General features: G+C 34.2%; 7 protein-coding genes across 8 annotated transcripts; 3 read left to right on the forward strand and 4 right to left on the reverse strand.

Moving 5' to 3' along the window:
- The first annotated feature begins 433 nt into the window (after window positions 1-433).
- LOC108817857 (acyl carrier protein 2, mitochondrial) lies at window positions 434-1229 on the forward strand. The gene is made up of 2 exons (XM_018590676.2): window positions 434-749; window positions 891-1229. The coding sequence occupies exons 1-2, from the start codon at window positions 561-563 to the stop codon at window positions 1065-1067; spliced, it is 366 nt and encodes a 121-aa protein (XP_018446178.1). The 5' UTR covers window positions 434-560; the 3' UTR covers window positions 1068-1229.
- A 359-nt stretch (window positions 1230-1588) lies between these two features.
- On the reverse strand, window positions 1589-7859 carry LOC108817856 (4-coumarate--CoA ligase 3). The gene is made up of 7 exons (XM_018590675.2): window positions 6909-7859; window positions 6591-6829; window positions 4605-4803; window positions 3907-4052; window positions 3355-3422; window positions 3169-3271; window positions 1589-1825 (listed from the first exon to the last, which is right to left on the reverse strand). The coding sequence occupies exons 1-7, from the start codon at window positions 7747-7749 to the stop codon at window positions 1721-1723; spliced, it is 1701 nt and encodes a 566-aa protein (XP_018446177.2). The 5' UTR covers window positions 7750-7859; the 3' UTR covers window positions 1589-1720.
- Window positions 7860-12270: 4411 nt separating this feature from the next.
- On the forward strand, window positions 12271-14357 carry LOC108817455 (uncharacterized). The gene is made up of 7 exons (XM_018590146.2): window positions 12271-12466; window positions 12536-12637; window positions 12714-12819; window positions 13224-13339; window positions 13490-13669; window positions 13752-13894; window positions 14047-14357. Exons 1-7 carry the CDS (start codon window positions 12348-12350, stop codon window positions 14226-14228), a joined length of 948 nt encoding a protein of 315 aa, XP_018445648.1. The 5' UTR covers window positions 12271-12347; the 3' UTR covers window positions 14229-14357.
- A 163-nt stretch (window positions 14358-14520) lies between these two features.
- On the reverse strand, window positions 14521-15225 carry LOC108817458 (uncharacterized). Its single transcript, XM_056990417.1, has 2 exons — window positions 15059-15225; window positions 14521-14771 (listed from the first exon to the last, which is right to left on the reverse strand). Exons 1-2 carry the CDS (start codon window positions 15193-15195, stop codon window positions 14651-14653), a joined length of 258 nt encoding a protein of 85 aa, XP_056846397.1. The 5' UTR covers window positions 15196-15225; the 3' UTR covers window positions 14521-14650.
- Window positions 15226-15245: 20 nt separating this feature from the next.
- LOC108817457 (protein DELETION OF SUV3 SUPPRESSOR 1(I)) lies at window positions 15246-16082 on the forward strand. The gene is made up of 3 exons (XM_018590147.2): window positions 15246-15386; window positions 15476-15594; window positions 15784-16082. Exons 2-3 carry the CDS (start codon window positions 15504-15506, stop codon window positions 15915-15917), a joined length of 225 nt encoding a protein of 74 aa, XP_018445649.1. The 5' UTR covers window positions 15246-15386; window positions 15476-15503; the 3' UTR covers window positions 15918-16082.
- A 576-nt stretch (window positions 16083-16658) lies between these two features.
- On the reverse strand, window positions 16659-19064 carry LOC108817454 (YTH domain-containing protein ECT3). Its single transcript, XM_018590145.2, has 7 exons — window positions 18928-19064; window positions 18604-18686; window positions 18298-18531; window positions 17723-18208; window positions 17422-17634; window positions 17183-17329; window positions 16659-17097 (listed from the first exon to the last, which is right to left on the reverse strand). Exons 1-7 carry the CDS (start codon window positions 18953-18955, stop codon window positions 16960-16962), a joined length of 1329 nt encoding a protein of 442 aa, XP_018445647.1. The 5' UTR covers window positions 18956-19064; the 3' UTR covers window positions 16659-16959.
- A 774-nt stretch (window positions 19065-19838) lies between these two features.
- On the reverse strand, window positions 19839-24136 carry LOC130497402 (uncharacterized). Of its 2 annotated transcripts, none has more exons than XM_056990146.1 (5): window positions 23024-24136; window positions 22451-22915; window positions 21337-22362; window positions 21110-21248; window positions 19839-20964 (listed from the first exon to the last, which is right to left on the reverse strand). In XM_056990146.1, exons 1-5 carry the CDS (start codon window positions 24053-24055, stop codon window positions 19976-19978), a joined length of 3651 nt encoding a protein of 1216 aa, XP_056846126.1. In that variant the 5' UTR covers window positions 24056-24136; the 3' UTR covers window positions 19839-19975. The 2 variants fall into 2 exon arrangements, with proteins under 2 accessions (XP_056846126.1, XP_056846125.1); XM_056990145.1 differs by having other exon boundaries at window positions 21101-21248.
- Window positions 24137-26616: the final 2480 nt, after the last annotated feature.

Genomic DNA, 26616 nt, shown 5'->3' on the forward strand with positions numbered 1-26616 from the left:
TTCGTTAATATATTAGTTTTTTCCTTACTTATTATATTTATTTTTGATGTAGTTCGTGTATTTGAGCGACGTGTAAATTAATTTTAAAATTAACTAGATATATAAATGCAAATAAACAAAAATATTTGAAAAGATAAAAAAATCATAGTTTCGGATTATATGTTTTCAAATTCAATTTTTTTATAAATCTTATTTTGAAATTTGTTTTTGTTTTCTCAAATTTTTCTTTCTTTTCGAAATTCGAAAATGATTTTTGAAACTATTTATAAAATAGCCTTTTTGAATACATCAATTCCATATATTATATATATAAATATGTTCTTACACAATATTGAGGATATAAATGGGCTTAAAGCTTGTTTTCACAACTCACCATTTAACTTGATTCCAGACAAAAAAAGCTGGTAATAAAGAGTCCCCGAATTAGTTAGGTGGCCTAATAAGAAAGGTCCACTACTAAATGTACGACGTCGTTTGTGAGGTCGCAAATCTCCTTGAGAGAGAGAGTGAGAGTGAGTAGAGAGAAACGCCTTCTAGGGTTAGTATTGAAAAACACAGTGATGGCGGCGAGAAATGCTCTGCTTCGATACCTTAGAGTCAACGTGAATCCATCACCTGCACTCCCTTTCACCACCGTACTTCTTAGGCGTTTCTCGGAGGAAGTAAGAGGATCGTTTCTCGACAAATCTGATGTCACAGATCGCGTTATCTCCGTCGTCAAAAACTTTCAAAGAGTCGATCCCTCAAAGGTATCTGATTTGCTGTATTTTGATTAGATCAAGAGAAGGTTTTCGATTGAAACTGGGGATTTACGATTCAGCATTGTGGATGGGCTTTTGAGGAATGGGCTTTTCTGTGAACTAACAACTGTTTTTGGTCGGTCGTTGCAGGTAACACCAAAAGCCCATTTTCACAACGATCTCGGGTTAGACAGTTTGGACAGTGTGGAGGTTGTGATGGCGTTGGAGGAAGAGTTTGGGTTTGAGATCCCTGATAATGATGCTGACAAGATCCAGTCCGTTGATCTTGCTGTTGACTTTATCGCTTCTCATCCTCAGGCTACTTAAGAAAAAGAGATTCAAAACTCTTCAGTGTTATGCAGCTGTGTCTACAGATTTGATTAGAGACTAATAGGAAGAGAACAAACTTCTTTTTTTTTGCTCTGCTTTGCTTTCATAAGTGTTTGCTGTGTTCCCCTCCTGCGTGATTTTACGAGATCTTTCAAGAAACTTGCTTTTTTGGTATTTTTCTTTCTTAAATTGTTAACTTTGGGAAATTAGAACAACAATGAAACTTCAGAAGCTGCAAACCAATGTTTAAAAATGTCTGACATTCAGAAGCTGCAAACAAATGTTTAAAAATGTCGGACATTGGACAACGACTTCTGAATTAGTACGCTGACAATTATTGATTGTATTAGTAAGTTACATTTGATAACTGTTAAAACAAAAATTGAAAGTGACTTCCATAGTATCACCAAGAATCGACACTAATTTATCCTTAACACTTGTATTTTACCTTTGTTTTTATAATTTAATTGATGTTTCTTGGTTTATTTTACTTCTGAACAAAAAGATTATTACTGAAATGATCATATCCAAATAATAGATTATTACTCTTAATTGTCAACACATGTTGCGACAAAGGATCTAAAAGAAAGTCACGAATATCGTGAATACAGAGGGACATTTAAATCATATAAAAGAAAAAAAAATTACATTCAACAGAGTTTGGCTTTAAGATCCTTTCTCAGAATTTTTCCGGAAGGAGATTTGGGAATGGAGGGAACAAAGAAGACCTTGTGCAATCTCTTGTAGAATACCACCTACACATCCACAGATCAGTTACATATTCATTCTATACATAAAGCAGATAACGAAAATCACAAGTATACTGTATAATCTTAGTGTCTTATTTCCCGTGATCTCAGTGTCTTATTTCCCGTGAGATCTTTTAGTTTCGCGGTTAAGCAAGGACTAAGGACATGACTGGTCTAATCACAAGGATTGAAGGGTTGTGGACATTTGCGGATGCAGATTATTACAGTTTTAAGAGATTTGTATGCTTGATACAATGTTAAAATGAGTAGGTTTGCGGGATATTTAGTCTGGTTAACTATCAAATACATACATTGTTAAATATTAAATCAACGATATTTACATTTTATATAGTTATAAAGATATTAAAAATCATAATATTGTAATAAATATAAAATTAATTTATGGAATAGTAACATTAAGTTTTGAAACATTATAGAAAATATTTTTGTTTAAATTTTTTATAATATAAATTAAAATATAATATATATTAGTATTTATGTTATTTCGATTTAATTTTTTTATTTAATATTCTATTTTTTTCTTTTTTTAAGAAAAAATTATCATCCCACAATTGCATGCAACCGCAAATGTTAGTTGATACCAGGTTTTGAATTTAAGAGATTTAAAATAGTTTGAATTAATTTATAATATTTTATGTAATTGTTACAAAACGTCAACAACTGATACTAACTGCAAATCTACATTTGAAGGTAATAGGGAAATACATTTGAAGGTAATAAGGAAACCTGTCATGCCCTAAATAGAATATGCTTGTTCAAAATTTTTATTTTTATTTTATTTTCGAAGTAAGATAACATTGTTTATGTAGTTTTACTATTTTAAAACATCCCGATTTTTTAAAAATAGTTTCAATTTTTCGTCTTCAAAATAAAGTTTGTTTGTTTTCTTTTTCCTTTTACAAAAATGTTGTTTCCTACAATTTAAAATCATATTGAAAAAAAAGAATTTTAACAAGATTTAAATAATTAACATAAATTAAAACTAAATATATAAGAGAACAAACCTATGCTTCAGACAACCAAATGTCTAACATTTTATATTTTGGAAAACCCATAATTTGGTTGTCCATATTTGTATAAGTATTTATCAAAAATTATATTAAATATGTTATTTATTAAATGAATTTTAGTTTTTTTATCTATTTTGATTATTATTTTATTGTGTACTTTTTGAAAAAATATTTTATAATAAAAAATTGGGTTTCTATGAAAAAAAAGTATTTCGAACTTAGTTAGGAGGATGGTCCTATTATATTTCCCCCCGCATATCAATCTATGAAAAGATTTCTTGTTAGTTAACCAAAAAGAAAGACCAACTAAATGTATACCTGTTTGGATATATATTCTTTTATATCTTCTTCCGTGATGACGTTTCCATTTGATCGGACTACGAAAGCCACCGGAACTTCTCCAGCCACTTCATCTCTTTGACTGCAAGTGACCAATAAAGTTTAAAAACGGTGTCGGTAAAACAACCTTACGACTCAATGCATATATATTGTTGTGCTACTTACGGAACAACCGCAGCATCCGCAATAGAGTGGTGACTGATGAGCAAAGCCTCTAGCTCAGCCGGAGGCACCTGTTCTTCCGTATTCCATCATTAGTGCCACAGTTTCTAAATAATCTTATTTATAATGTAAGCAGTTATACCTTTATTGAACAGAGTTGAAATATCTTTTTAATTAATCTCCGCGTTTTATATTATTGTATTGTATTACTAGTTATAGAGTAAAAACAGATGATAATACTATTTTGAACTTACTCTCAAAACTTCTTTTTAGCAATTAACATGTTTTCAGATGTATTAAGACATGTTCTGTTTTTAATGACGTGACATTTTCAACGATTTTACCAGTTCGTTATTTTGCATATAAGTGTTAAAGTTATGTTACCTATCTAATTAACATTTAAAGTCATTTAAGAGATTCAATATGTTAACTGAAAAAAATAGTTACAAGCGAGGAAATAAATATTTAATTTCAGTTTTTTTTTGTGTGTGAGTGAAATTGAAGTTATTTATAAGGTTTGTTTTAAATGAACTCAAATATTGTCAATGGACTTGCCTGAAAGCCTTTGAACTTGATGACCTCTTTGAGTCGATCAACAATGAATATCTCGTCATCTTCGTCAACATACCCAATGTCCCCTGTGTGAAGCCAACCTTCCTCGTCAATTGTAGCTGACGTGGCTTCCGGATCCTTCAAGTACTCTGCGCGCCAAAAGTCGGTTGAAAATTTATATCCCCTAAACCTTAATTATGTCGAAATTGTGATACGTCCTTATTACGTTTTTGAATATCTTGTCAGCTTTTCATTTCAAGAAGTATAAAAACATGTCACGTCTGTTTAGACGTGGCCGTATTTAGAAATCATAGTAAAAAGCATGTCGTGCAAAATGTACATGTGATGCAAACCTTATTAAAAGCTGTATATTTAGATGACTAAACTTTATTGTTTTCTTTTTTGAACAATCTGTATAAATTAAATACGTTCTCTTATATTTGTGAAATAAAAAGTAGTATTTACGAAGCCACTACAAAAAATTTTTCTTACGCCACGAAAAAAGTTTGGAAATTAAACTATAGTTCTTTTATTTTGCCGACAAAACAAAAAAAAATTCGCTATCAACGGTCTATGATGTTAATGATGAATTGCTATTCTAGTAAGGCCGTTTTCCATTGAATGTAAGACTTTCATTGCACCATATTTTCCAAAAAAGATAAAAATATGAGCAGAAGACAAAAGAAAATGAAAAAACGAACCTTTCATGATTTGTTGACCACGGATACAAATCTCACCAGTTTGGTTGTAGCCAAGAGAGAGACGTGTCTCAAGGTGAACCACTTTAAGCTCTGCGTTTCGGACAACAGTCCCACAAGAGCCTGATTTTGACGGAATTGGCTCTTTAGCAAAACCAAGGCTCATTGACAACACTGGTCCTGCCTCTGTCATACCATATCCCTGTTTGTCCATAATCCAGCAGTTGTTGACTATTACCTCATAAGTTCTATATTACTACACTTTTGGCACTATTGTACTAAATTACTAATAATGATCGACCATAGCAAGTATTGGTCGACTATGAGAGATCTCTCCAATACGTAAATTTGATTTGGTATATGAAAAACATTATTTAACTAGTTTAGGTTACAATGCCGTTTTGATTATTTTTATTTAACTCATATGTTACATAACCTTTTATTTATTTATTATTTATTTAGGCTCATAAACTTTTCGAAGTACTGTAAAAATACATCGACGTATCATCATTTACTTCTCTAGTATAATTTTTTTAGCAAATGTTAATAGTGTGTGTGTTTGTGTGCATCTATGTCTAGTTGTCTTTGTGTGCGCGCATCTACTTTTTCTTCTATTTAATCAAATTCAATCATCGTATTATAGTCTTGAGTTAATTGGCCTACAATACATAAAATTTTATTAACTTGTCGCAACCTTGGTTGTATATTTATTAGCGTCTGATCACTATCACTATCTTGAAGCTGTCCTTCGAAAAATCTGCCCAACTAATATTGGTTGTAAAATTATATGTGTCCTTATTCGTATTTAATTATTTTATTGTCATTGTCTAACATTTATCATTAAACTTTCTTATAAATATTTTATTCAAAAATCAGTTACAAAAAAAAATATTTTATTCAGAATTATTGATGGATGTTATTTAAAATTTAGAAGTTATTATTATATGTTATCATTCAAACAGTACTTTTTATTTATTTATAAAATATAATGATTATAGTTAATTAATAATATTTTTTGTAACTTAATTAATTAATAAATTGATAATATTATTAATTAATTAATAATATTGAGAACTAAAATACAAACTACAATCGTTAGAACAACACACTTTGACTTCTTATTTCAAAGGTAGTCTCACTTCAAATAAGAGTTGCCTTTTCATATAGTATTGTAAGAATTAATCAATCAGTTGTATTGAATAATGTCATCATCAAAATCAATACGATTAATCATTTTTATTAATACTAACATAAAATAGTGTAACAATTCATTTTTCTTATGTAGCTGATGATAAGCGTAAAATGGTTTATTTTTGCAATATCTGTTACTTATTTTTGAAATGAGCATACCTATTTATTTTTTTTTGCTACGAAGCAAATTACCATATATGTAAAAGACTTTAAAAGGGTAACTAATTAAGAAAAAAAAACTAGAGAACAAGACATTTGAAGAAGTTCAAAACCCAGCATAAACCTATGTTGAAACTTCAATTGTAAAGACAATATCGATGTGAAAATTAGATGCGGTCCCATTGGATCGGCAACCTAAATCACATCCGTCTTTTCTTCCTATGTATGTCTAAACCTAAACTACACCAGCTTTTAAAACTATAAATAAATAAATAAAAGTAGAAATATTAGGAAAATGAATACAATGCGAAATTGTTTCAAAAAAAAATACAATGCGAAATTAGCTTGGGAGCAGATGGAGCGTACGTAACCGAGATTACGCCGAAAAGCTAGACGCAACCCTCACTCACTCTCTTCCCATGCATTCCCCTCCTTTTTTTTAAATTTTTGATAATTTAATATAAAACGAATTAACTAATTATCCAAATTATTCATATTCACCGAATGAAAATGGGAAAATACTTGGATAATTATAACAAAGGAAAATGTCTAAAATTATGCATTGATCACGAAAAGGTTCCCGCCGTATTAGTAGGGTTAGTAACATAAAGTCAACATGCAAAATAAAATATTAATTACCTGGCCAAGGACTGCCTGAGGGAGACGGCTGCGTAGACTATCCTCGAGATCTTTGCCTAAGGGAGCTGCACCGGAGAGAACCAATCTAACGGAAGAGAGATCATAAGAGTTAACGGTTGGGTTCTTGGCCAAAGCAATCACAAGCGGCGGAACAAGCGCCGCTACCGTCACCTTGTGTCTCTGTATTAGATCCAATAACGCCCCGATTTCGAATTTGTGCATCAAAAGAACCGTCGCACCTATACTTATTATTACAATAATTATTATATTGTTTTTCATTATTAAAAAAAAAGAAACTTGCATGTATGTTTATGTTACCGGATCGGATGGAATTGAGAAGGACGCTATTGAGTGAGTAGATGTGGAAAAGAGGCAAAACGCAGAGCACGACGTCGTTTGATTTCAGGTAAAGATTAGGGTTGTCTCCATCCACTTGTTGCGCGACGCTCGTGATCAAGCTCTTGTGCGTTAAAACCACACCCTTCGGCAACCCCGTCGTGCCAGAGGAGAAAGGAAGCGCCGCCGCGTCGTCGCCACCGACGTCAACAGCAACATCTAGCGAGTTTGCCTCGTCGTCGGCGAGCAGCAGCGCCGAGAAAGGAAGACAGTTCTCCGGCGGAGGAACCTCCGTGGTGATCACGGTGAGATCTTCACCGATTCTTGTTTCCTCGTCGAGGTTCCTCAGTTTATCGACGTAATGAGAGTGAGTGACGATGAGCTTGGCTCCGGAGGACTTGACCTGTTTGTGGATCTCCTGAGAGGTGTAGAAAGGATTCGCGGTGGTGGAGACGGCGCCGATCATGGAAGCGCCCATGAAGGTGAAGACGAACTCGGCGGAGTTTTGGAGGAGGACCATTATCACGTCGCCTTTTCGAATCCCCGTTTTGTGTAGCCCGGCGGCGACTCTCCGGCATATGAGGTGCGTCTCGCCGTACGTGTAGCTTTTTCCCGTGGAACCTACGATCAGACAAGGCTTGTCGGAAACAGAGGGGAGCTTCTCGAAGCAGTAAGTGTGGAGAGGTAGGTGGTTGGGAATGTCGATGTCCGGAAGCTTTGATCGGAAAATACGCGGTGGTGGAGAAGGAGGAGCATCGGTGGGGGAGGTGGTTGTATCCACCGGTTGGTGAATCTGAGGTTCTTGTAGAGTTGCAGTTATCATTGTGTAAATAAAAGATGTGTTTTATTTGAATATTTTTTTGGTTGTTATCTTCTTGTTTGGGAAATCGAGAAATGTACATATATAATAGAAGTGGGTGTGTGTAGGTGATGAGAGAAGAATGAAATAAATTAGGGAAGTAGAGGAAGGAAAGACTATTGGGGTAGGTAGAGGGAATGGCTGTTAGAAGAGGAACGGAGGATTGTCTGGTAGGTTTCATTTTGTCTAAACAGTCTCGTGCATGTCCTTCTCTCGCTCTCTTATTTCTTCTTTTTTTTTCTCTCTTCTTTTTATCCCTATTTAATTTTTTTTTCTTTCTTAAATCCTGTTACATATGTCTTATATTATGTACATAAATAACTTGTCACAAATATATGAATAATACCGAGTTTGGGTTCTTTGTTTATATATGTATAATAACTACTGTACCAAATTAATTGCATATATATATAAGTTCATAGATCAAGATTTATATAATTGTCATCGCATATTTAATTGATAATATATTAGAGGAATTTGTAAACAATGATTATGTTTAATAAAGCATATTGGTCGGGGGAAAAACGCGAAATTATCTGTTACGAATTTCATTCAGTGAAAATTTAGATATGTTGTCTAACAAATCGTGTGTGCTTATGTTCATTCAGTCTTATTATGGCTTTAATTAATACTGTATTGATTTTTTTTTCTTCTAAACATACACGAGTGGTAATACAACTATTCTCTTAACAAAAATCAAGCTTCAGAATATTGAAGTCGTGTTTCTTGTAGACATTTTTTTTGTAACTGAGGCTATGTTTCTTGTAGACATTTTACCCTTGTTCACGCGTTGAACACTTTAAGCACAAAATAAGAATCTTCATGTGTTATCAAGACTTGTCAAGCGAGATGTACTCGTACATACTGCACATGCTTAAGCTCGAATAATTTTAGGGTATTCTAAAACCCTATTATGAAGACCATCCACATCTAAGAAATCTCAATAACCTCTATAGGATTTACTATCACTTTTAAGTGATTTTTGAGACGAGACTTCAATTCAATACTTGACCAAGAGATCGAAAATTTTAAGCTATTTGAAGGCTGCACCATCTTATTTGCTTTTGCTATATTTTGTAAGGATGATATTGACTTTGAAAGTGATAAAAACTAGTCATGTTGTCATTGATGCTTCTTTTCTGAAGTTTTGTATTTTTAACTTCTCCACCTAAGTGGAGAGATGGTAAACATGCAATTTTTTTTCTCTTTTACCTATAGGAACTCATGTGAATAAGTGTTGGTATTTAGTTATTTTTCGTCTCTGATGACATATTCTCCTCTATTAGACTATTACATTACTGGTGCATCTTTGTTACTTACTTGAATTATTTTGGATGCTGGTCACTGGTTTCTATGTCTTCAACAATTTTTAAGAGTTGATCACTATTCACCTTTCGGCCATAGATTGAAAATAAATAAACAAATTGTGATCCAAATTGAAACACTCGGCCCCATTGATGTAAAGCAAAACATACTTCATAAGAAATGAGCTATTTAATACACCTATAAAAATATATTTCATAACTTTTTTTGTCAACTTGTTATATATTTCATAACTAGGTGATTCTCCCGTGCTCATGCACGGAAATAAATATTTACAAATAAGTATTTTACTTTATTTGTTTATATGTTTTAAGTAATCTTTTATTTGTATGTATAAAAAATTGTATTAAATATCTTTATGTTTTAAGTATGATATTTTGTATTATTTAAACTTTTTTTTTTGAGTTGTATATAGACGGTTAAATTAATGATGATTTTTCTCATTAGGTTAAAATTATCGTATTAGTAGATAATTCAGTTTATCCTCTTATATTTGTAAATATATTTCATAAAATTTTGTATAATTTGATATATCTTATTTTAGAAAAATAGAAAAATATAAATCAGATATTCATTAATAAACATAACTTGTAAAACATTGAAAATTTATTCACGTATATGAACATATGCAAAATAGATACGTCATAATAATTGGTTGATTTAATTGTTCATATTTTAATTTGATTTCATTACTTGCATTTGGTATATTGGGATATATCGTTTTTAATCATAATGTTTTGGTTATAATTAGACTAAAATAAAACGATTTTGCTAATTACATTTTTTTAGTTTACCTTAGGTTCATAAATATATTTATGTATAATTTATATATGTTTTGATAAAATATATAAGTCTATATTTTAAAATATCATAGATATTTTCTGTTTTTTATGTTTTTGGAAAAAATATGAAGAAAAATACAAATAAATTTGTTTATGTATAATCAATCTTTTATATTCTAGAAATATTATTATCTTATAGAAAAATGTCTAAATTGTTTTATTAATATTATAAATTTTCTTTTTCTTATCAATATTTTAATACAAATTTGATTTAACTGAACATTAAAATTAAGATAAAAACAATTTTGTTTATTTTGAATTATATTTAAGAATGTGCATGTATATATTTAAAATTATAATCTTAGGTAGATTTTTCTATATATTTATTTTAATTAAATATATTATATAAATATGTAAAATTGCATAATTGTCAAAAATTAAAATTAAAAAAGATTTATAATATCTGTAGATATATATATAAGAAACTAATGATTTTACGATTTAATTTGATTTTATTATTCAATTTTTTTATAATTTTCTAAAAATATATATATTTTTGAAATATTTTTTATTTAAATGATATTTCGAAATTTGAAATGCCATAATTGAATATATTTATTTTAATGATGATTTATGAGTTATTACCATATTTTTAAAAAGTCCAAAAATATAAATCGACAATAAATGTAATATATGAGTTATTACCATATTTTAAAAATTTTACCAAAAATATAAATTAACATTAAATATAATTTTCCATGTCATATTAATCTTTAAAACATGTTATCAATTTTAGTAGTCATGTCACAATTATTAATCTAGGTGTTTTCCTGCATCATGTGTAGTGATGAATTTTTTGAAAGTTAAATTTTATATTTTAAAATGTAATTTATTAATATTATATATTTTATTATTTTTACCAATAGTTAATATAAATATCATTAATTAAGCATACAATTAAGAGAAAATATTTTTTTTATTTTAAATTATATTTAAGAATATACAGTATATGTATAAATAAAGTTAAAATCTTAGATAAAAAAATTATCTATTTCATTTGGTTAAATGTATTAAATCAACTTGTACTAAATTACTAAAAATCATATAAAATTGTATAGTTATCAAAAATTAATATTTACATAATTTGTAGATATCTAAAAAAAACTAATGATATTACGATTTATTTTTTTTTTAATTCAGAAAATTTAGAAACTTTTAGATAATAAAAATTTTATAATTATAAAAGTAAAATTATATAATATTTCGAAATTCTAAATGTCATATTTGAATATATTTATTTTAGTGATGATTTATGAGTTATTACCATATTCTACAAAGTTTACCAAAATATAAATCAATATTTAATGTAATATATGAGTTATTGCCATATTCTACAAAGATTTCCAAAAATATATATCAGCATTAAATGTAATTGTCTATGTCATATTTAACCATATGACATGTCATCAATTTTAATAGCCACGTCACAATTTTTTTGTGAAAACGATTGTAGAGAAGACATGTGGCAAATCACTTCGCAAATAATGTCTAGGGGACTTCATATATAAGAGTGGAAATGTCAATAGTTTAAATAAGGTTTCATTGATATTTTACACCAAAAATGTAGTTTTTGAGTTTTAAAAAATAAATTATGCAAACTAATTTACAAGAGATTTTTGTCATGGTACAAATATGTTGTCAGAAATGGATATAGTGATTCAGAATTATGCCGTCAAACGTGAATTTTTATAAAACATGTAGAATGTCGACTATTGAATGGTTTTTATAATATTTTCTAATCGGTAACTTTTTGACAAAATCGTACTTCAAGTCTTATTTTTATTAGTCTTTGAAAAATAGTCTTCCAGACACTTTAATTAACTTTTGTGATTATCATTTTACTCCTTATAATTTTATATCTTATATATATAATACATGACAAATTAATAATATTAAAACAATATTACAAAAAAAATTGAGATATCTTTCTCAAACTTACATATAATCAATTTTTAAAAATAGTTTTGGATTTTTTTTACCAATAACATTTGGCTTTGTCTATCTGCATAACAGATAAAATCTTATTAAATACATAAATAATTTTTTAATATAAATACTTTATGATTCTATATAAGGAAATATAAATTTTAAGTCTCAAAAAGGTGCATTAGACAGACTAGAAAAATAAAAATAATAATAAATAATAAGAAATCTTCAACACAATTTAAAGAATACGGATAGTCATGAATTTTATAACACATGGTAATAGAGTGAGACTTGAATTAACAAGGTAAGTAGAATTGTCAGAGTGAGACTTGAATTAATAAGGTAAGTAGAATTGTAAGTCGATGCCAAAAAGATAAAGCGATGTTCAAACTTAAAATATCTAACCATAATCTGTTTACTTTTTCTTTGGTCTTACTTTCCAAGCGTCTCAAGAAAAAAAAAAAGGGAAGGATGTGGGTTGAGATCATCTGTGGTCTAATCTACAAATTCGTCCGCCGTCTCTTCCACGACGACGAGCTTTCCGATGACGAAACCTCCGGTTCCACTGCTATCTTCTCCGTCGGTCACAGGTAAAACCCTCTCTTTTACCCACTTTGCTGATTTCACTGATTGATTATATTTGGTTACAACAAGTGCAGAGTTGAGAAGGTTTATGGTGGAAAAGCTTATGTAGGGCTTCGTATTCCAGATGCTGACACTTCTTCTAGACAGGACATTGATCTTGTCCTCCTCACTAAAGGGTAACTTCTTCTTCTCTCTCTCTCTCTCTTTTTTTCTCTGTGTTGACTTGAGAAAAATCATATTTTTGGCTTTTAGACAAGTTGTGGTGATCAATGTCAAGGATCTATCTGGGGTTGTTATGGTAACCAGCGATGGAAGCTGGGTTTGTCAATCTGGAAAGCATCAGACTTACCCTGATCCTGTACGTTCTTTCTTTCCCAAAGTAAAACACTTTGTTTCTCGCTTTGTTTATTATTATTATCAAACTAGTTTAGGGCCTGCACTGCTGCCCAAATCTACTCAAACCTAACTCTATTCCATTTCTCTAAAACAGAGATTGCTAATCCTCTGTTTTCTACTCTATAACTAGAGATTGCTATTTTAGAGAAATATATTTTAGTAAACAAAATAAATACAATGGTCTTACACATTTCTAGACACTAGACAATGTATGATTGAAGAGTGAATACAAGATTATATGTTTTATTCATTGAAATCTTTTTTTTTTTTTTTAATTTTCTTGACAGAGCAAAGCTGACCTGCTTCATCCATCTATGCAACTCTGTTTCTGACTAATAGATTTATGTTTTTTTTTTGTTTACTCAGCTGGTTGAGGTGAAAAAACAAGCTTCGGTTCTTGAATCATATCTTGAACAAAGGGGGCTTACTCTACTAGAAGGAAATCTGTCTTGCAAAGTTGTAATTCCCAATCCCAACTTTCGGTATGTAATTATTTTATATTTGCGACCGTCTGTGTATTTACATGTTTACATCAAATACTAGTTACAGACCCCTTTTGAAGTGTGTGGGCGTGACCCACTATTTTACCCCATAAAATGTTTTCTAGTGGTGTACTTGTGTTAATTTTTCAGTACAATGCATGCGTTTCCGAGTGAGGTAATTACCTACGAAGAGTGGAAACATATGAAACCAGTATCAAGGAACATTCTTTCTGGTTGGGTGAAAGGCGCATTGTGCACGGGCAAAGAGATGCATGAATCTTCGCATCGAAAACTCAACTTCATCCTTGGCACTGCACCAATGTGGGATAGGTCTGAAATAGCGAGAGAGATTTTCTTTTCCTGAATATATGAATGCCGTTCAGAGAGTTTAAAAGGTTTGATTGTGATGCAGGGTGGAGCTTAAAAGTAGCAAGATTGTGTTTGGAGAGTTCCTTGAGTTCAAAGGAAAGCGGGAAGATACTTTGGCTCTGAAACAAATCAAGAGATCAAAAGTTGACCGTATCTCTATTCAGCATACAAGCATGTTTGGATTCGGTAATTTCTCTACAAATTTCATTATCTTCTTCCATTTATTTCTTTGTTTTTTTACGTTTTTTAAATTTGGATTCAAATGAAACACAAAAAATGCAAACAGCTGATGTTGATTTTGACTAATGAAGATATATTTATTTTAACCGTGTTTGCAGCACCGTCGAGGCTGCAGGTTGTTTACTCGTATAGGGACTACAGAAGTGAAGGGAGATCAGTATCAGAGACGAAGGAAGTGACTGTAAGGTCGAGCACCGAGGTTGTGTTCCAGCCACGCGACTCCACGAAGATTAAGAAAATTCAGCTCTTGTCCCTCCGCTCCATTTCACTAAGTGCCTAACTGTTCCATTTGAAAAAACAGCAGAGAAAAGCTGTTTACTATGTATATATAAATTACATCTGAATTCAGTTTTATTATTAAGCGATATAACAACCTGTTTGTGGAAAGGAAAGGATATTTTCTGGTTTATTGTCTTTACTTAACGCTTTAAGCAATTTCAATTAGTTATTTAAACCCTTCATTAGAAAAATGATCACGATTGAGAAAGAGACTGTCCAATCATTTGTGAAGATCAAAAGTACTGACACACCACAAAACTCCGGAGGTGGTTCAAAAGTCAGTAACCACGCAAGACCACAAGCCAATTATTCCATTCCACGAGATGAACACTACTATGGTACATGAGATTATTTACATGATGTTTATAGAAAGAAAAAAAAACACAGGCTTGTGAGAGAGAGAGAGAGACTTGAGTCACAAAATCAGTCGTCATATGAAATGTGAGGACTGGTGAGACAACCAGGTGCATTAGGATCCTCTGCCCCGCAACAATCGTAGAACTTGGCTGCGTATGGTGGATCTTCTGGTCCCAATTCATAGTACCTTCATTTGTCAATACTCTTAATCAATCAGGACAAGTGATGCTACATAATAGTCCCTTAACTAATTATTATATCAGTACTTATAAATAAACACACAATGAATCAGATTAATACCCATCTGACCTGGTGACAAACAAACAATAGTATAAATCAATTACTTCCAAAACTCTTTCAACTGATGAGACGTAGTAAACCCCAATAATCGAGGACAAAAGAATCAGTGTAACCTAATTCTTTCAAGCTGTACGGATTTAGGGATTCGGGGGGAGGGGGGGGGGGGGGAATAACCTTTTCTGGTCATCGTGGCGACGACAAACGAAGAAGGAAGGATGAAAACGGCAAGAGGAAGCATTGTTCGAGGAATCTCTGTAGCTTGCCTTGCACCTCCGGCACAACTTCTCCATCTCTTTCGTCTTTCTCTCCATCTCCGTTCTCTCGATCAACAAACCAGCTCTCCCACTCAATTCTATTTTTTAAAGCCCACTGCAAAACTACCCTTAATGGGCCTGATCCACGAAAGTCGGCCGCTTTAGACTTGTAAAATATATACACAGTCCATCGTATGTTACTAGAGAAAAAAAAATTCGTCTCCGTTAATCTAAACCTCTACAGAGAGGTTAGGGTTCCTTTCCTTACGCGCTTCCTTCCTACTTTTGGTCAAATTTTATTTGTGAAGAAACTTATCGATTTTCCGCGTGATTGTAGAGTCTCAGGCTTGATACGATCTGTAACTATGGCGGCAGAGCAGAAGGCGACTACTGAAGAAGTGAAGATGGATCTGTTCGAGGACGACGATGAGTTCGAGGAGTTTGAAATTAACGAAGGTGAATTCCTTTGATTTAATATGTAGATCTGATGTGTGGTATATGGTAGTGTTAGTATGGGAATGGATCTTTAGGTTTCTATAGATTTGGTTGGTTCTTATCTTATAACAATTGATAAACATAGTTCTCTAAAGGAATGGGGATTTGATATATCTAAGGATCTTTTTTATAAATATGTTTTTTGAGCAGATTGGGTTGAGAAAGAGGAAGTGAAGGAAGTTGGACAGCAGTGGGAAGATGATTGGGATGATGATGATGTCAATGACGACTTCTCGCTTCAGTTAAGGAAGGAACTTGAGACTAGCTCTGCTGATAAGAAATGAATGAGAAGCAGCTCTCAAGATTGAAAGATCGTATTTGAATTTGCATCCTCTGTTTTTTTTACTATTGTTGCTTCTACTTTTACCCTTTTGCACATTTTACTCTTGGATGCAATATTCCCCATCTATCAAATCTTAACCGCTTAATAGATTTATTATGATTCAGTCTTCCTAAGTTTTACCGGGAAAAATGTATGTTGTGTTTTACGCGGAATCGTTATGGATTCTCGATTTTCCTCTTCCATTACGTTTTGGTTTTCGCATTTTCATTTTGATTACGTGCTAGGGTCGTTTTGAGTTGTTTCGTGTTCTTGTCTAAGCTTCATTCAGTTTGCTTTTGAGGTGTGAGCAGTTTCTATAACCGTGGTCTTTGAGATTCTAGTTCTTTCAGACTTATTACCGAAAATCCAATCATGGGTCATAGCGGTTTTCAAGTCGGTTGAGTGGTTTTGTGTTCTTGTAGCTTCAATGGACTGGGAGCTTCTTGAGACCGTGGTAGACCCCAATCCTTTGCTTGTCAAATGCAGATTCTTTGGATGGCATTTTTGAATCTTGATAATACTCAAATCTCTCAAGTTAGCTAGGACTAGAGTCTAGCTGATTGTCGTTTAGGTTAGAGGGTTGTACTTCAGCAACCATCGACTTGTCCCGCCAGAATTTTTTTCTAAATAGTCGGTTTTGTATACTTCAGTTTGGGCTCTAGTTCTGATGTTCAGACTACTAATTATACCCACATACAGTATAGATTTGTAATGTGAGTTTGATAATAAAATCTGAAAAAAGTTTTGTTGAATACTAACAGTAGAATCGAAAAGATTCATAGAACAAAGGAAAAGACACGACAGCCTTTGAAATCACTTTTATCTTCTACTTCAACAGCCAAACATAAAACGGGTCTTGCGGATTTTACTATCATATCTCTCTCATCTTCAAAACCAAATACCAAAATAAAAACAAAACTCCTAAGAAAGAGTGAGCAGACTTGGTGGACAAAACGAACAAAAAACCACCCAAATGTAAAGTAAGCAGCTTGCTGCTGCTGCATTCAGCATGCGCTGGCAACTTCTGCAACGCCGTTTTGTGATATCTCTTCAACTACTTCTGGTATCATACTAGTAGTCTCTTTGGTTTCCTTAGCCTCGTCTTTTGGTGTCACCTTCTTGTCACTGGCAGCCAAAGCTTGCTAAAGGTATTAAACAAATCTCCATCAGATATATTTATTTATCTTTAGACAAGGCACACAATTTAAGAGTTTTTATTCTGTTTACCTGTTTTTTATACAGCTGGTGCTTCTTTTTCCCCTCTTTGATTATCTTCTCACGACTCTCGTAGAAGACAAAATCATCGAGTATGCTTGTCTTGGTCTCATGTTCCTTGAAAATCTTGATTACTTTGACTCCTTGCTCTATCTTTACCTGCACACATTTCAAACCCCACATATCCCAAATTAAATTTTTTTTTTCTAACATTCACATGAAGTAGAAAAGGACCAGAAGACAACACTGACCTCCTGTGTATCACGGCTATTAGTAACAGGCTTGTTCTCATTATTCTCCAGAGTAATATGCCTCAAGGAACTATTAGGGATATCTTTAACGATGTGCCACTTAACAGGGAAGCAACCAACCCACTTGTCCTGCTGCCAGTATTCCACAGTCTGGTTGAAATCAACTGGTCCAACCATCTCCGCTAAACCTACAAACTGCCCACTTGTGTTCACCTGTGCACAAAAATCATTTCATTTCATCAGATCGGAACAAAATCAAAAATAAAAATAAAAAGTCTTTTTTTTTAGTCATTTCACTTACAGAGAAGATGAGAAAAACAGGGCAGGAGGATTTGTCTCCAACTGCTTCATTGTATGCAGCGTTAAGCTTCTTATTGCCATTGGGGGTGCTAGACCACACATTGTACTTGATGCTTTTGTGAATATCATCTTCACTGTAAGATTTGATCACAAAGAGCTTCGCATTGGTGTAGGCATCAGAGAAATCTTCCTTGTTGTACTCCTTCGAATCCGGAACAGAAGCATCCACCGGTGCTGCTTTAAGAGTTTCAGGCTGACCAATCTTGAAGCCCTTGGCTCTTGGCCCTCTGTTAAGCTCGTTAAGCCACTCGGCATTCTCCTTGCCGTACCCGTAGAAGCCGTAACCTTTTGTCTTGTAACCATTGTCAAACGCGTACCAGTTTGGAGTGTAGGTGCTATAACCACCGTAAGAATCATATCCGTAGCCACTCATGTAAGGTCCATACATTGAGTACACGCTGTCCATGTATCCACTGCCAGATCGTCCCTGATGCCATAAGATTAAAAAGATCCAAATCAACAAAACTCAATTATTAGAAGAAGGGAGAAAGGTGATCCAAAGTCTAGAAGACATACCAGGTAGGAGGAGGGAGTGTTGGTGGTGGTCTTTCCAGAAGCATAGTTCATGTCGTAACCATATCTCGGGTACTGATATGCTTGAGGATAGTAGCCACCAGTAGGGTAGGAACCATAGTAGCCCTTTTGAGAAGAGTAGTTGTTGTAACCAAGTTTCTTCTGGTTCAATCCTTTGTTAGGTAAAAGACCACTCTTGTTTGAGAAGCCACTGTTACTGTTTCCGCCGTACACATCCTGCAAACACGAAATGGAATTTGATTACTAACCACTTTTGTTCTCTAAAAAAATGTAAATCACTCTGGATACCTTATTATTATTCGCAGTGTTTGCAGGGACTTTGGCCATGGTTTCTTGATCAATTGACAGATTCTTCGGCAAATCTGCAGCTTCTAATATTACAAAAGCAATCAAGGGATAACATTTCTTTCGAATTTTGCAAAAACACTAACAGATCTAAACCCTAGAATCAACAGAGAACAAATATAAGAGCTCTTTCTTTCTTTCTTGCAAGTAAACCCTAGCAAAACCCTCCATTTCCAACACAGAAATGAAAAGTTCCGACACAGAAATGTAATGTTTTAAAAATAAATTAAGACGGTGAGAAGCTAGGAATGAAGTGGAAAAGGATACGATCGGATGGAGAAATGGTAGTAGCCATGGCTGTCTCTCTCTCTCTGCTGTCTCTGCGGCGGAAACTTGAAGAGGAGAGTGAAACAACAAAAACCCTAGTACAATTTTGACACTCCTAACTCGTGGGTGTTTCACTTTTATAATGACCGCTTTATTTTCCAAACTTTTTAACGCCTACAATTAAAACCGAACCGTCATAAATACCGGTTTAGTCACGGGTCAAAGCAATAAAATACCGGTTCATTCACGGCTCGATGCTTTTTCATTTTAACATTCTTTTGTCATTACATCTGTTTTTATTTATGAATTTAAAATTACATAAAAATCTAAAATTGTTGGATCTTGTCTACATAAAAAAATATTTCAGCCATTAAGCAAATGACACATCAGCTCCATATTCACATCAACTTCAAAATTTTCAGTATAACCAACCTCAACATATATATATATATATCTGAGCTCTTTTAAATTTGTCCATCAAAAATATCAAAAACATATAATCTGCACACACGTCGAACCGACCTTTTATCTTCATCCTCCTCAGCTACAAAACTGTAACGTTCCATGCCGTTCCAAATATCCGGTGTAACCGATGCCTGTCTTCATTAATGCAGTAATGACAAGCAACTAGCCTCTTCAATTTCCCCTGCTTCACACTATATAACTCACTCGGTTCCCTCCCTAAACCCTTTAACATAATAGCTTAAAAATCTATTTTGTGTGGATTCACATAAATTTTGGTTCGTATTATTTTCTCAGTCTTTTATTTATTTTGAGTGGCGATCAAACCATTGTCAACCATGTGCTTGTATCAGACGCTGTAACTCCAAAGAAGCTACGGGCCACCGTGATTTCTAGTTAGATTCGCCAAATAAACGACAAAAAATTCAGAGTAGCTGAGCAAAGAGAGATGGCAAAAAAATTGAACTCATATTTCCATCTTTCAGATGTAACCCTGCACTCGGATCAAATTGAGATTCAGAGTTCAAATGAACACACTAACGAATGTAATATATTACAACACATCACAGCTCGAAACCAACATTATCTATTCTTCTTCCTCCATCATGCGAAACCTTCCGGTTTCATAGACATGGTACGTCCACACAGGTAGAAGCAATTCTCTTGCCGCCTCTAGCTTCTTCACTTCCTCTTCATCTCTTTCTTCACCAATCTCTCGCTCTATTATCGGGTATATTCTCGGAAGCGAGACCAACATTGTGTCAAGCTCTTTCCACTCTCTATCTTCCTCTGCTCCTTCTCTACTAAGCAACTTCACACATAGAAAGCGCAACAACCCTAAAACTGTACTGTAATCTTTCTTCTCTATACACACGGCTGAGCACACCAAAAGAACATAACCGATTCCATCAACCACTTTTGAATGACCTTTCACCAATGAAACTATGGTGTTTCTCAGTCTTTTCAGTGCCGGGAGCTGGAGATGAGTTTCTGAGGTGTCATCCATTTCATGTAGCTCCAGCTTCGCACACGTAACAAGCCATGTCGGAAAGCAGAGTTTGATGTGATTGAATGTGCTGGTGTACGAATCTTCTTCTTCTTCTTCCAAGTTGTTGTTGTTGTTGTTGATGAAACACGGTCCTAATGCAAGAACCAAATCTGGTATCCAAGGGTTTAAAGCTGTCACAAGTTTCGATGCATAAGCCGAGCCTAACGATATCTCCACCGTGGTGAATAGATCAAGCAGGTCATTTGCAAGGTCGAAAGCTTCAAACAGAGGGCCAGTCGCTTCCCTCATCACCAGGTTTATCAACTTTCCGGCATAACTGGTCGAGCTTTTGGTACACAGAATCATGTCCTTCAAATCTGCATCCTCAAATTGTAACTTACCAGTTGAATGGTGGTCGAAACTGGAGATGGCATACTTCAGATACGCAGATGTGAACTTCAGCATTCTTGCTTGGAAATGGGAAGCTAGACCCATCTCTGTAGACTCAACAACAAACTTGAGAATCGCAGTTAGCATCTTGACCTTGTTCAGTACACCTCCTTCTTTTGATCTAAGAGCCTCTGAAGCTGCATGAAGCATGATAACAATGTAAGAAAAACATATATCCTCTATTGACTCTTCTTACTAACAATAAGCAGAGCTACATAAGAAGATTTCATTATGTTGGGTAACATGTGTAATGAACTCAACGTCTCCACTAACCATCATCACCTTCATTTGAATTTCTTCTTTTCTGTTTCTTGCTAAGGTGAGCCTTTGGAGCTATGGCGTCTGACGTTCCATCTTCACCTGCCTGGAACAGTTGTTCTGTAAAGCCTAGAATGTGACCCATTGTTTGGTCCAGAATATCCTGCTAAGGAAAAAGAAAATCCTAATAGATTAGTAATCTGATTGTAATGAAGAGTAAAGAATCAAGAGGGAAAGCAAAAGGTCAGTGCCTCGGCAATATTCATCTGAGCGTCATCCGTATTAAGATTGCGAAGAGTCATGTGTAAAGCAAGAGAAGTATATGCTAATACAGGGTACACGTCCATGTATACACAACAAGAGGATTGCAGTATGCTAGTCTGGGAGACGACTTTTAAGGCAATGCATAACTCCTCAACATCAGAAGATTCGAGTACTGCCTTACGAGTATCTTCCATGATAAGCAAATCCTTTATTTGCCATGCTATGCCTATAGCTACCGAATAATCTTCCTCGAAGCTGATCGCATTTTTCTCGCTAACATGTTTCCACTTTGCGGAAGAGGACTTTGACTTCTTCCTCGTCGCTGAGTAGACATTCTTTCTTTCTGCTTCATTGCCGAAATTGATCTGGCAGCGGTACGCAGTCTTCTGGAGGATACTGGTAAAAGTTCCAATGAGGTCAGAGAAGGCATTAGAAGACAGGAGTAACTTGTGCACAGACCTAATCTCGACCTGTCGTCCTTCATCACCAGGCAAACCACCACAATTAACAACCAAATTCATGCAATCTTCTAGGACGTCAGAGACGGTATCAGGGGAGACCATAGCAAGAATATCAAAGACAGCTGACTGAGCCTGTGCAGTGGGTGCAAAAGCTAGCAAGCTTTTCAATTTCTCTCCAGGTAACAACTGTTTAAGGGAGGCCATACACCCAGAATCAGCAGCAACCAGATCTTTACAGAGATGGTACGAAGCAAGAACCAAGCCTTCAATCTGATTCTCCTCTAGCTCATCATCACCTGACAAGATTGAATCCAAGAAGAATCCGACTAGCTGCCGTGCAGATTGAAGGGTTGCTCCTAAAGATACTAAAAACTCGCAAAACCTTGCACCAGCCAGTGGGTTTCTGTTAATGAGCGTCCTGCATCGCGTGCAGGCCTCCTCAGCTCTCTTTCTCGTCGGAAAATAGGATGGCATCAGAAGCCGTGCGATTCCCTTAGCAACATGAGTTTGGTCAGAAGCAAGCACGGATAATAACACATCCAAACTCACTACCTGCATATAGTAAAAGGCAACTAATCATATCATTGACTCAAGAAAAGGATCTTAAAAACAGAAATGGAAGGCCTCCTCTCCTCATTACCGTGTTAAACTGGAAAGTACGCACATCTCTCAAGAGCAGGAGCAGATCAACCATGGCAACACGTACAGAAGTAACACTATCCAGCATCAAATGCCCCAGTCTCGGCAGAAGCACCTTAAGAATACCATGGGACTGCGGGTTCGCGAGGAGATAAGTTATACCGTTAACCGTCGAAAGCCTAACCTCACTGCAAGACTCATGCGACATGTCGTTGAATATCTTGGTGATGATCTTGGTGATCGTCGGCGATGGGATCACTTCCCAGAAAAGATAGAAAACTCGACAGAGACCTTCCACAGCAACAGACCTCACATCAGGACATTCATCGCTCATTAATTTCTCCAGCAAGTAGAACTGTTTGTCAAGCAGCTTGTCTTTCTCTTCTTTCGTTGCTTCCGGATCCTCCATTGGGAAAAGATCCAGAAGCAAATGTAAAGCATTCAAACGAACATTTGAATTTGCAACCTGAAACGAATTATCAGAGTGGGCTAGTTAAAGTTCTATGTACAGAAGACCGACATGTGGCAACACATGATTAGTTTGGACCACTTAGAATAAGTTAGAGAAACTAACCTGCAAGGAGCGAAATATCATAGGCTCAGCAAGGCTGAAGAGGAGCTTCTCGACACCGTGAATAGTCCGCTGGGTGATAAACCCTCCGAGAACCTTCCTCAGAGAGGCAGCAAGAGCGGAGGAAGCGGCGTGGATAGCGCTATCAACAATCCCCTGCATAAAACCGTCTTCGATCTCGCCTTTCAAGTCATCCTCAACTTCTCTCCAAGCTCTGAAGAGGATCCCTCCGAAGCCTTCGAGGACGGACTTCCTCCCGAAAGGGATCTGAGCTTTGACAACGGCGAGTCCGGACTTCATCAGCTGCCTGCTGAGCCTGAACGCGAAAGAGAGAAATCTCTGGCCGTCTTCCGTTTTCAAATACAGAGGCGAGACGACGCAGCGCATGAGGAGCATCCGAAGGTCTTCGATGCTCTCTTCGTCGTCGAAATCGAACAGGGAGAAGGCTTCTCTGAGCATGTAGACTCGGTGGACGTCTACTTTCTTCTTCAGCGTAAGTGACCTCGAGAGGAGAAACGGTAACAGCTGGATGATGAGAGTTTCTCTTTCCGGAAGCCCTTCCTTCCACCAAGACTCGCAGACTCCGGCGACCTCGAGGCACAGAGGCGGATCCGACTCGAAGAGGCTGAGGTTGTTGTGCAGAGCTTGAGCGGCGGGGAGTAAGTCAGTGGCGGAGAAGGCTTTCTTGGGAGATAGGATGCACAAGTGGAGTACATGAGAGAGGACCTGGAGAGAAGTAGCCGGATCCGAGTCGGATCCGGGTGGTCCGTTGCCGCGTTGGCGCTTTGGTGGAGGCGAATTAGAGGGAGAAGAAGGAGGAGGAGGATGTGGTGGTGGATTCTGGAAGGATTGGGTGTGGTGGAGAATGGAGTGGAGAAGAGCGAGTGGGAGAGAAGATGAGAGGTCCGAGGAGGGCTTCACGGAGTTGATGATGGTTTTCAGAGACGGTTTTGAGGATTTTAGGGTTAATTTCACGGCGGTTGAGAGGAATTCATCGGCGGATGTCTTGAGAGATGACCGGAGCCTCTTCTCCATTTTTTTTTCCGTCTGCAATTCCGTTTCAATTTTTAGGGTTTTCTTTTTCTGTTGCTAAAGAAATGAAATGGGGGGAAGAGGTGGTGGTGGGACCGAAGCATTTTGAATTTTGTGAATTTTGTTGAAACTAAGTTACAATAAACAAGTGAAATAAGTGTTAAAATATATTTTCACATATTTTTTTTACTTATTTTCACATATATTCTTTACTTTACAATGGTTTGTTTAAAAAAAATTAACACCATATCCTACAATTTTTATTTTCATATTTTTTATTTTTCTATATGTTTTTGTTTTGTGATTATACATTAATAATAGTTATTTGTTGAAACTAAGTTACAATAAACAAGTGAAATAAATGTTAAAATACTTTTTTGTTTATTTTACAATTTTAATAAAGAATAAATTATTAAAGACAAAAATATAGATAGTAATTATTAAAATAAATAAAATCACCAAAACTTTAAATATAATACATCATTAATAAGCACCCAACAAAAAATAATACAATACATGAAAATACCAAATAAGTGAAGATTAAACTCTTTTCATCAATATATGTCCAAATAAAATAAGTTTCTATTAATAGATTATGAAAAAATTATAAAATTGAGTTATTAAAAAATAAATATAAAAATAATTTAGTATGAAATAAATGACATCAAATAATATAGGTGGACAAAACAGTCAGATATTTTAACTCCCGATAGGAATTCACCATACATCTCATTCTCTTTTTTCTTCAAACTTCATTTTTTAACTCCAACCATAACATGCCACTTGGACTCTCTCTTTTTTTCTTTTTTTGTCAACCGGTCACTTTTGGACCTTTTTAATCCTCAAACTGAGGTAAATAGGGGTCGAACCCCCGACGTCAGGATCCGAAGGCAGAGCTCAGCAGCCACTAGGCTACGAACAACCCGACGAACTCTCAACGTGGGTCCGCCTCTGGGTGTATACAGCTGAACATTTTCGTTTATAGAATATATGTGGTGTCAAGTGACACCATAACCCTCAACGTGGGTCCGCCTCTGGATGTTTATTTTTAAAAATTGGTAAATTGTTAAATGATGTAAAATCGGAGGTGGAACTGATCCGAATAACCGAAAAATTTTAGGCAGTCCAAATCTGAATTAGTCGGATATGTGAATTTAGTATCCAGATCTAGAATCTGGCTTTCGGATATCCACTTAGATATCTTATGATCTGCATCTATCCGGATCCGAATTCGTAAAAATAATTTAGAAAAAAATAGAAAATATTTTTAAAAATATTAAATTTCCGAAAATAATACATACATTAAATATTTATACAAGATTTATAAATATATGTGTATAATATGAAAAACAAAAATATAATATTATAAAATGTATAAATATTAATATATCAGATATAGTTATTAATAAAATTAAAATATTTAATATATTTTAAAAATATGAATCTAAATCCAGATATCCAGACTTAAAAATTAAATATCCGGATCTAGCTTGGGTTTTGACGGATCCAAGATTTTACTATCCGGACATTCAAGTATCCCAAATATCATATTTTTAGACTCAACTAGGCAACTTTTCAAGTTACATGATTATTGGGTCGATCACAGATGAACTGCGGGTAGATAAATTAGTTAGTTTTATTATATGATAATATAGTAGCTATTGAAAAATATAAGAAAAAAATATGTTTTTTTAAGAAAATTTAAAAATACTTGACTTTAGTTTTCTTTACTTTTATTTTCATTTCACGTACAAAATATCGAAAAGAAAAATAACTAGACTATTTAACAACTTTTGTAAAAAATTAAGAATGATGACATACAATAAAAATATATCCAGATTTAAAATCAAGTATTTAAATATGTAATTTAATAATAAAGTTAAACTTTAAACCAATATAAACCAAAAGTAAAACATAAAATCATAGTTGATTATCGATAACAAATATAGATCAAATACCAAACCACATCAACTAGTTTTATTAATAGATTATAATCCACATGATCATATAATATTTTATTTTTTAAAACTAAAAACTAATTTCTTAATTAGAATACAAAACAGATTCTATTATGTTATTGAAAAAATCCAAAAAATAATAATTAAAAAGTATATATTGGTTCAATCAGTGATCCAATCGGTAAAAAGATTCCAGATTTTACCGATTTTATGTGGATTTTACTTGGTTTTTAAATAGTGAAATTTTTTTCTAAAACCCAAACTAGATTACATAAAGGACAATTGAGTTTACCGGTTAGACCGCGATTTGAGGCCTACGTAAAACTAGATTAATGATGAAATGTATATATGGTTCTCAGAAAATAAGGATAAATAAAAAAAATATTTACTAAAATATGTATGATGAGATTAGTATACATTAGCCTTTTACAAGAAAATAATCAATATACAATTATATAAAATTTATATACTTATTGAGGGATGAATAAAATAATTAGTTCTGAGAAAAATTATTATAAAAATACACCATTATTTTTAAAAAATACAACATGAAAAACAGAGAAATTCAAAGTGATTTTAACCACCTCAAAAAGATAAATATTGTAA

This window comes from Raphanus sativus, chromosome 7 (assembly GCF_000801105.2).
Source record: "Raphanus sativus cultivar WK10039 chromosome 7, ASM80110v3, whole genome shotgun sequence".
In the NCBI taxonomy this organism is placed as follows: Eukaryota; Viridiplantae; Streptophyta; class Magnoliopsida; order Brassicales; family Brassicaceae; genus Raphanus; species Raphanus sativus.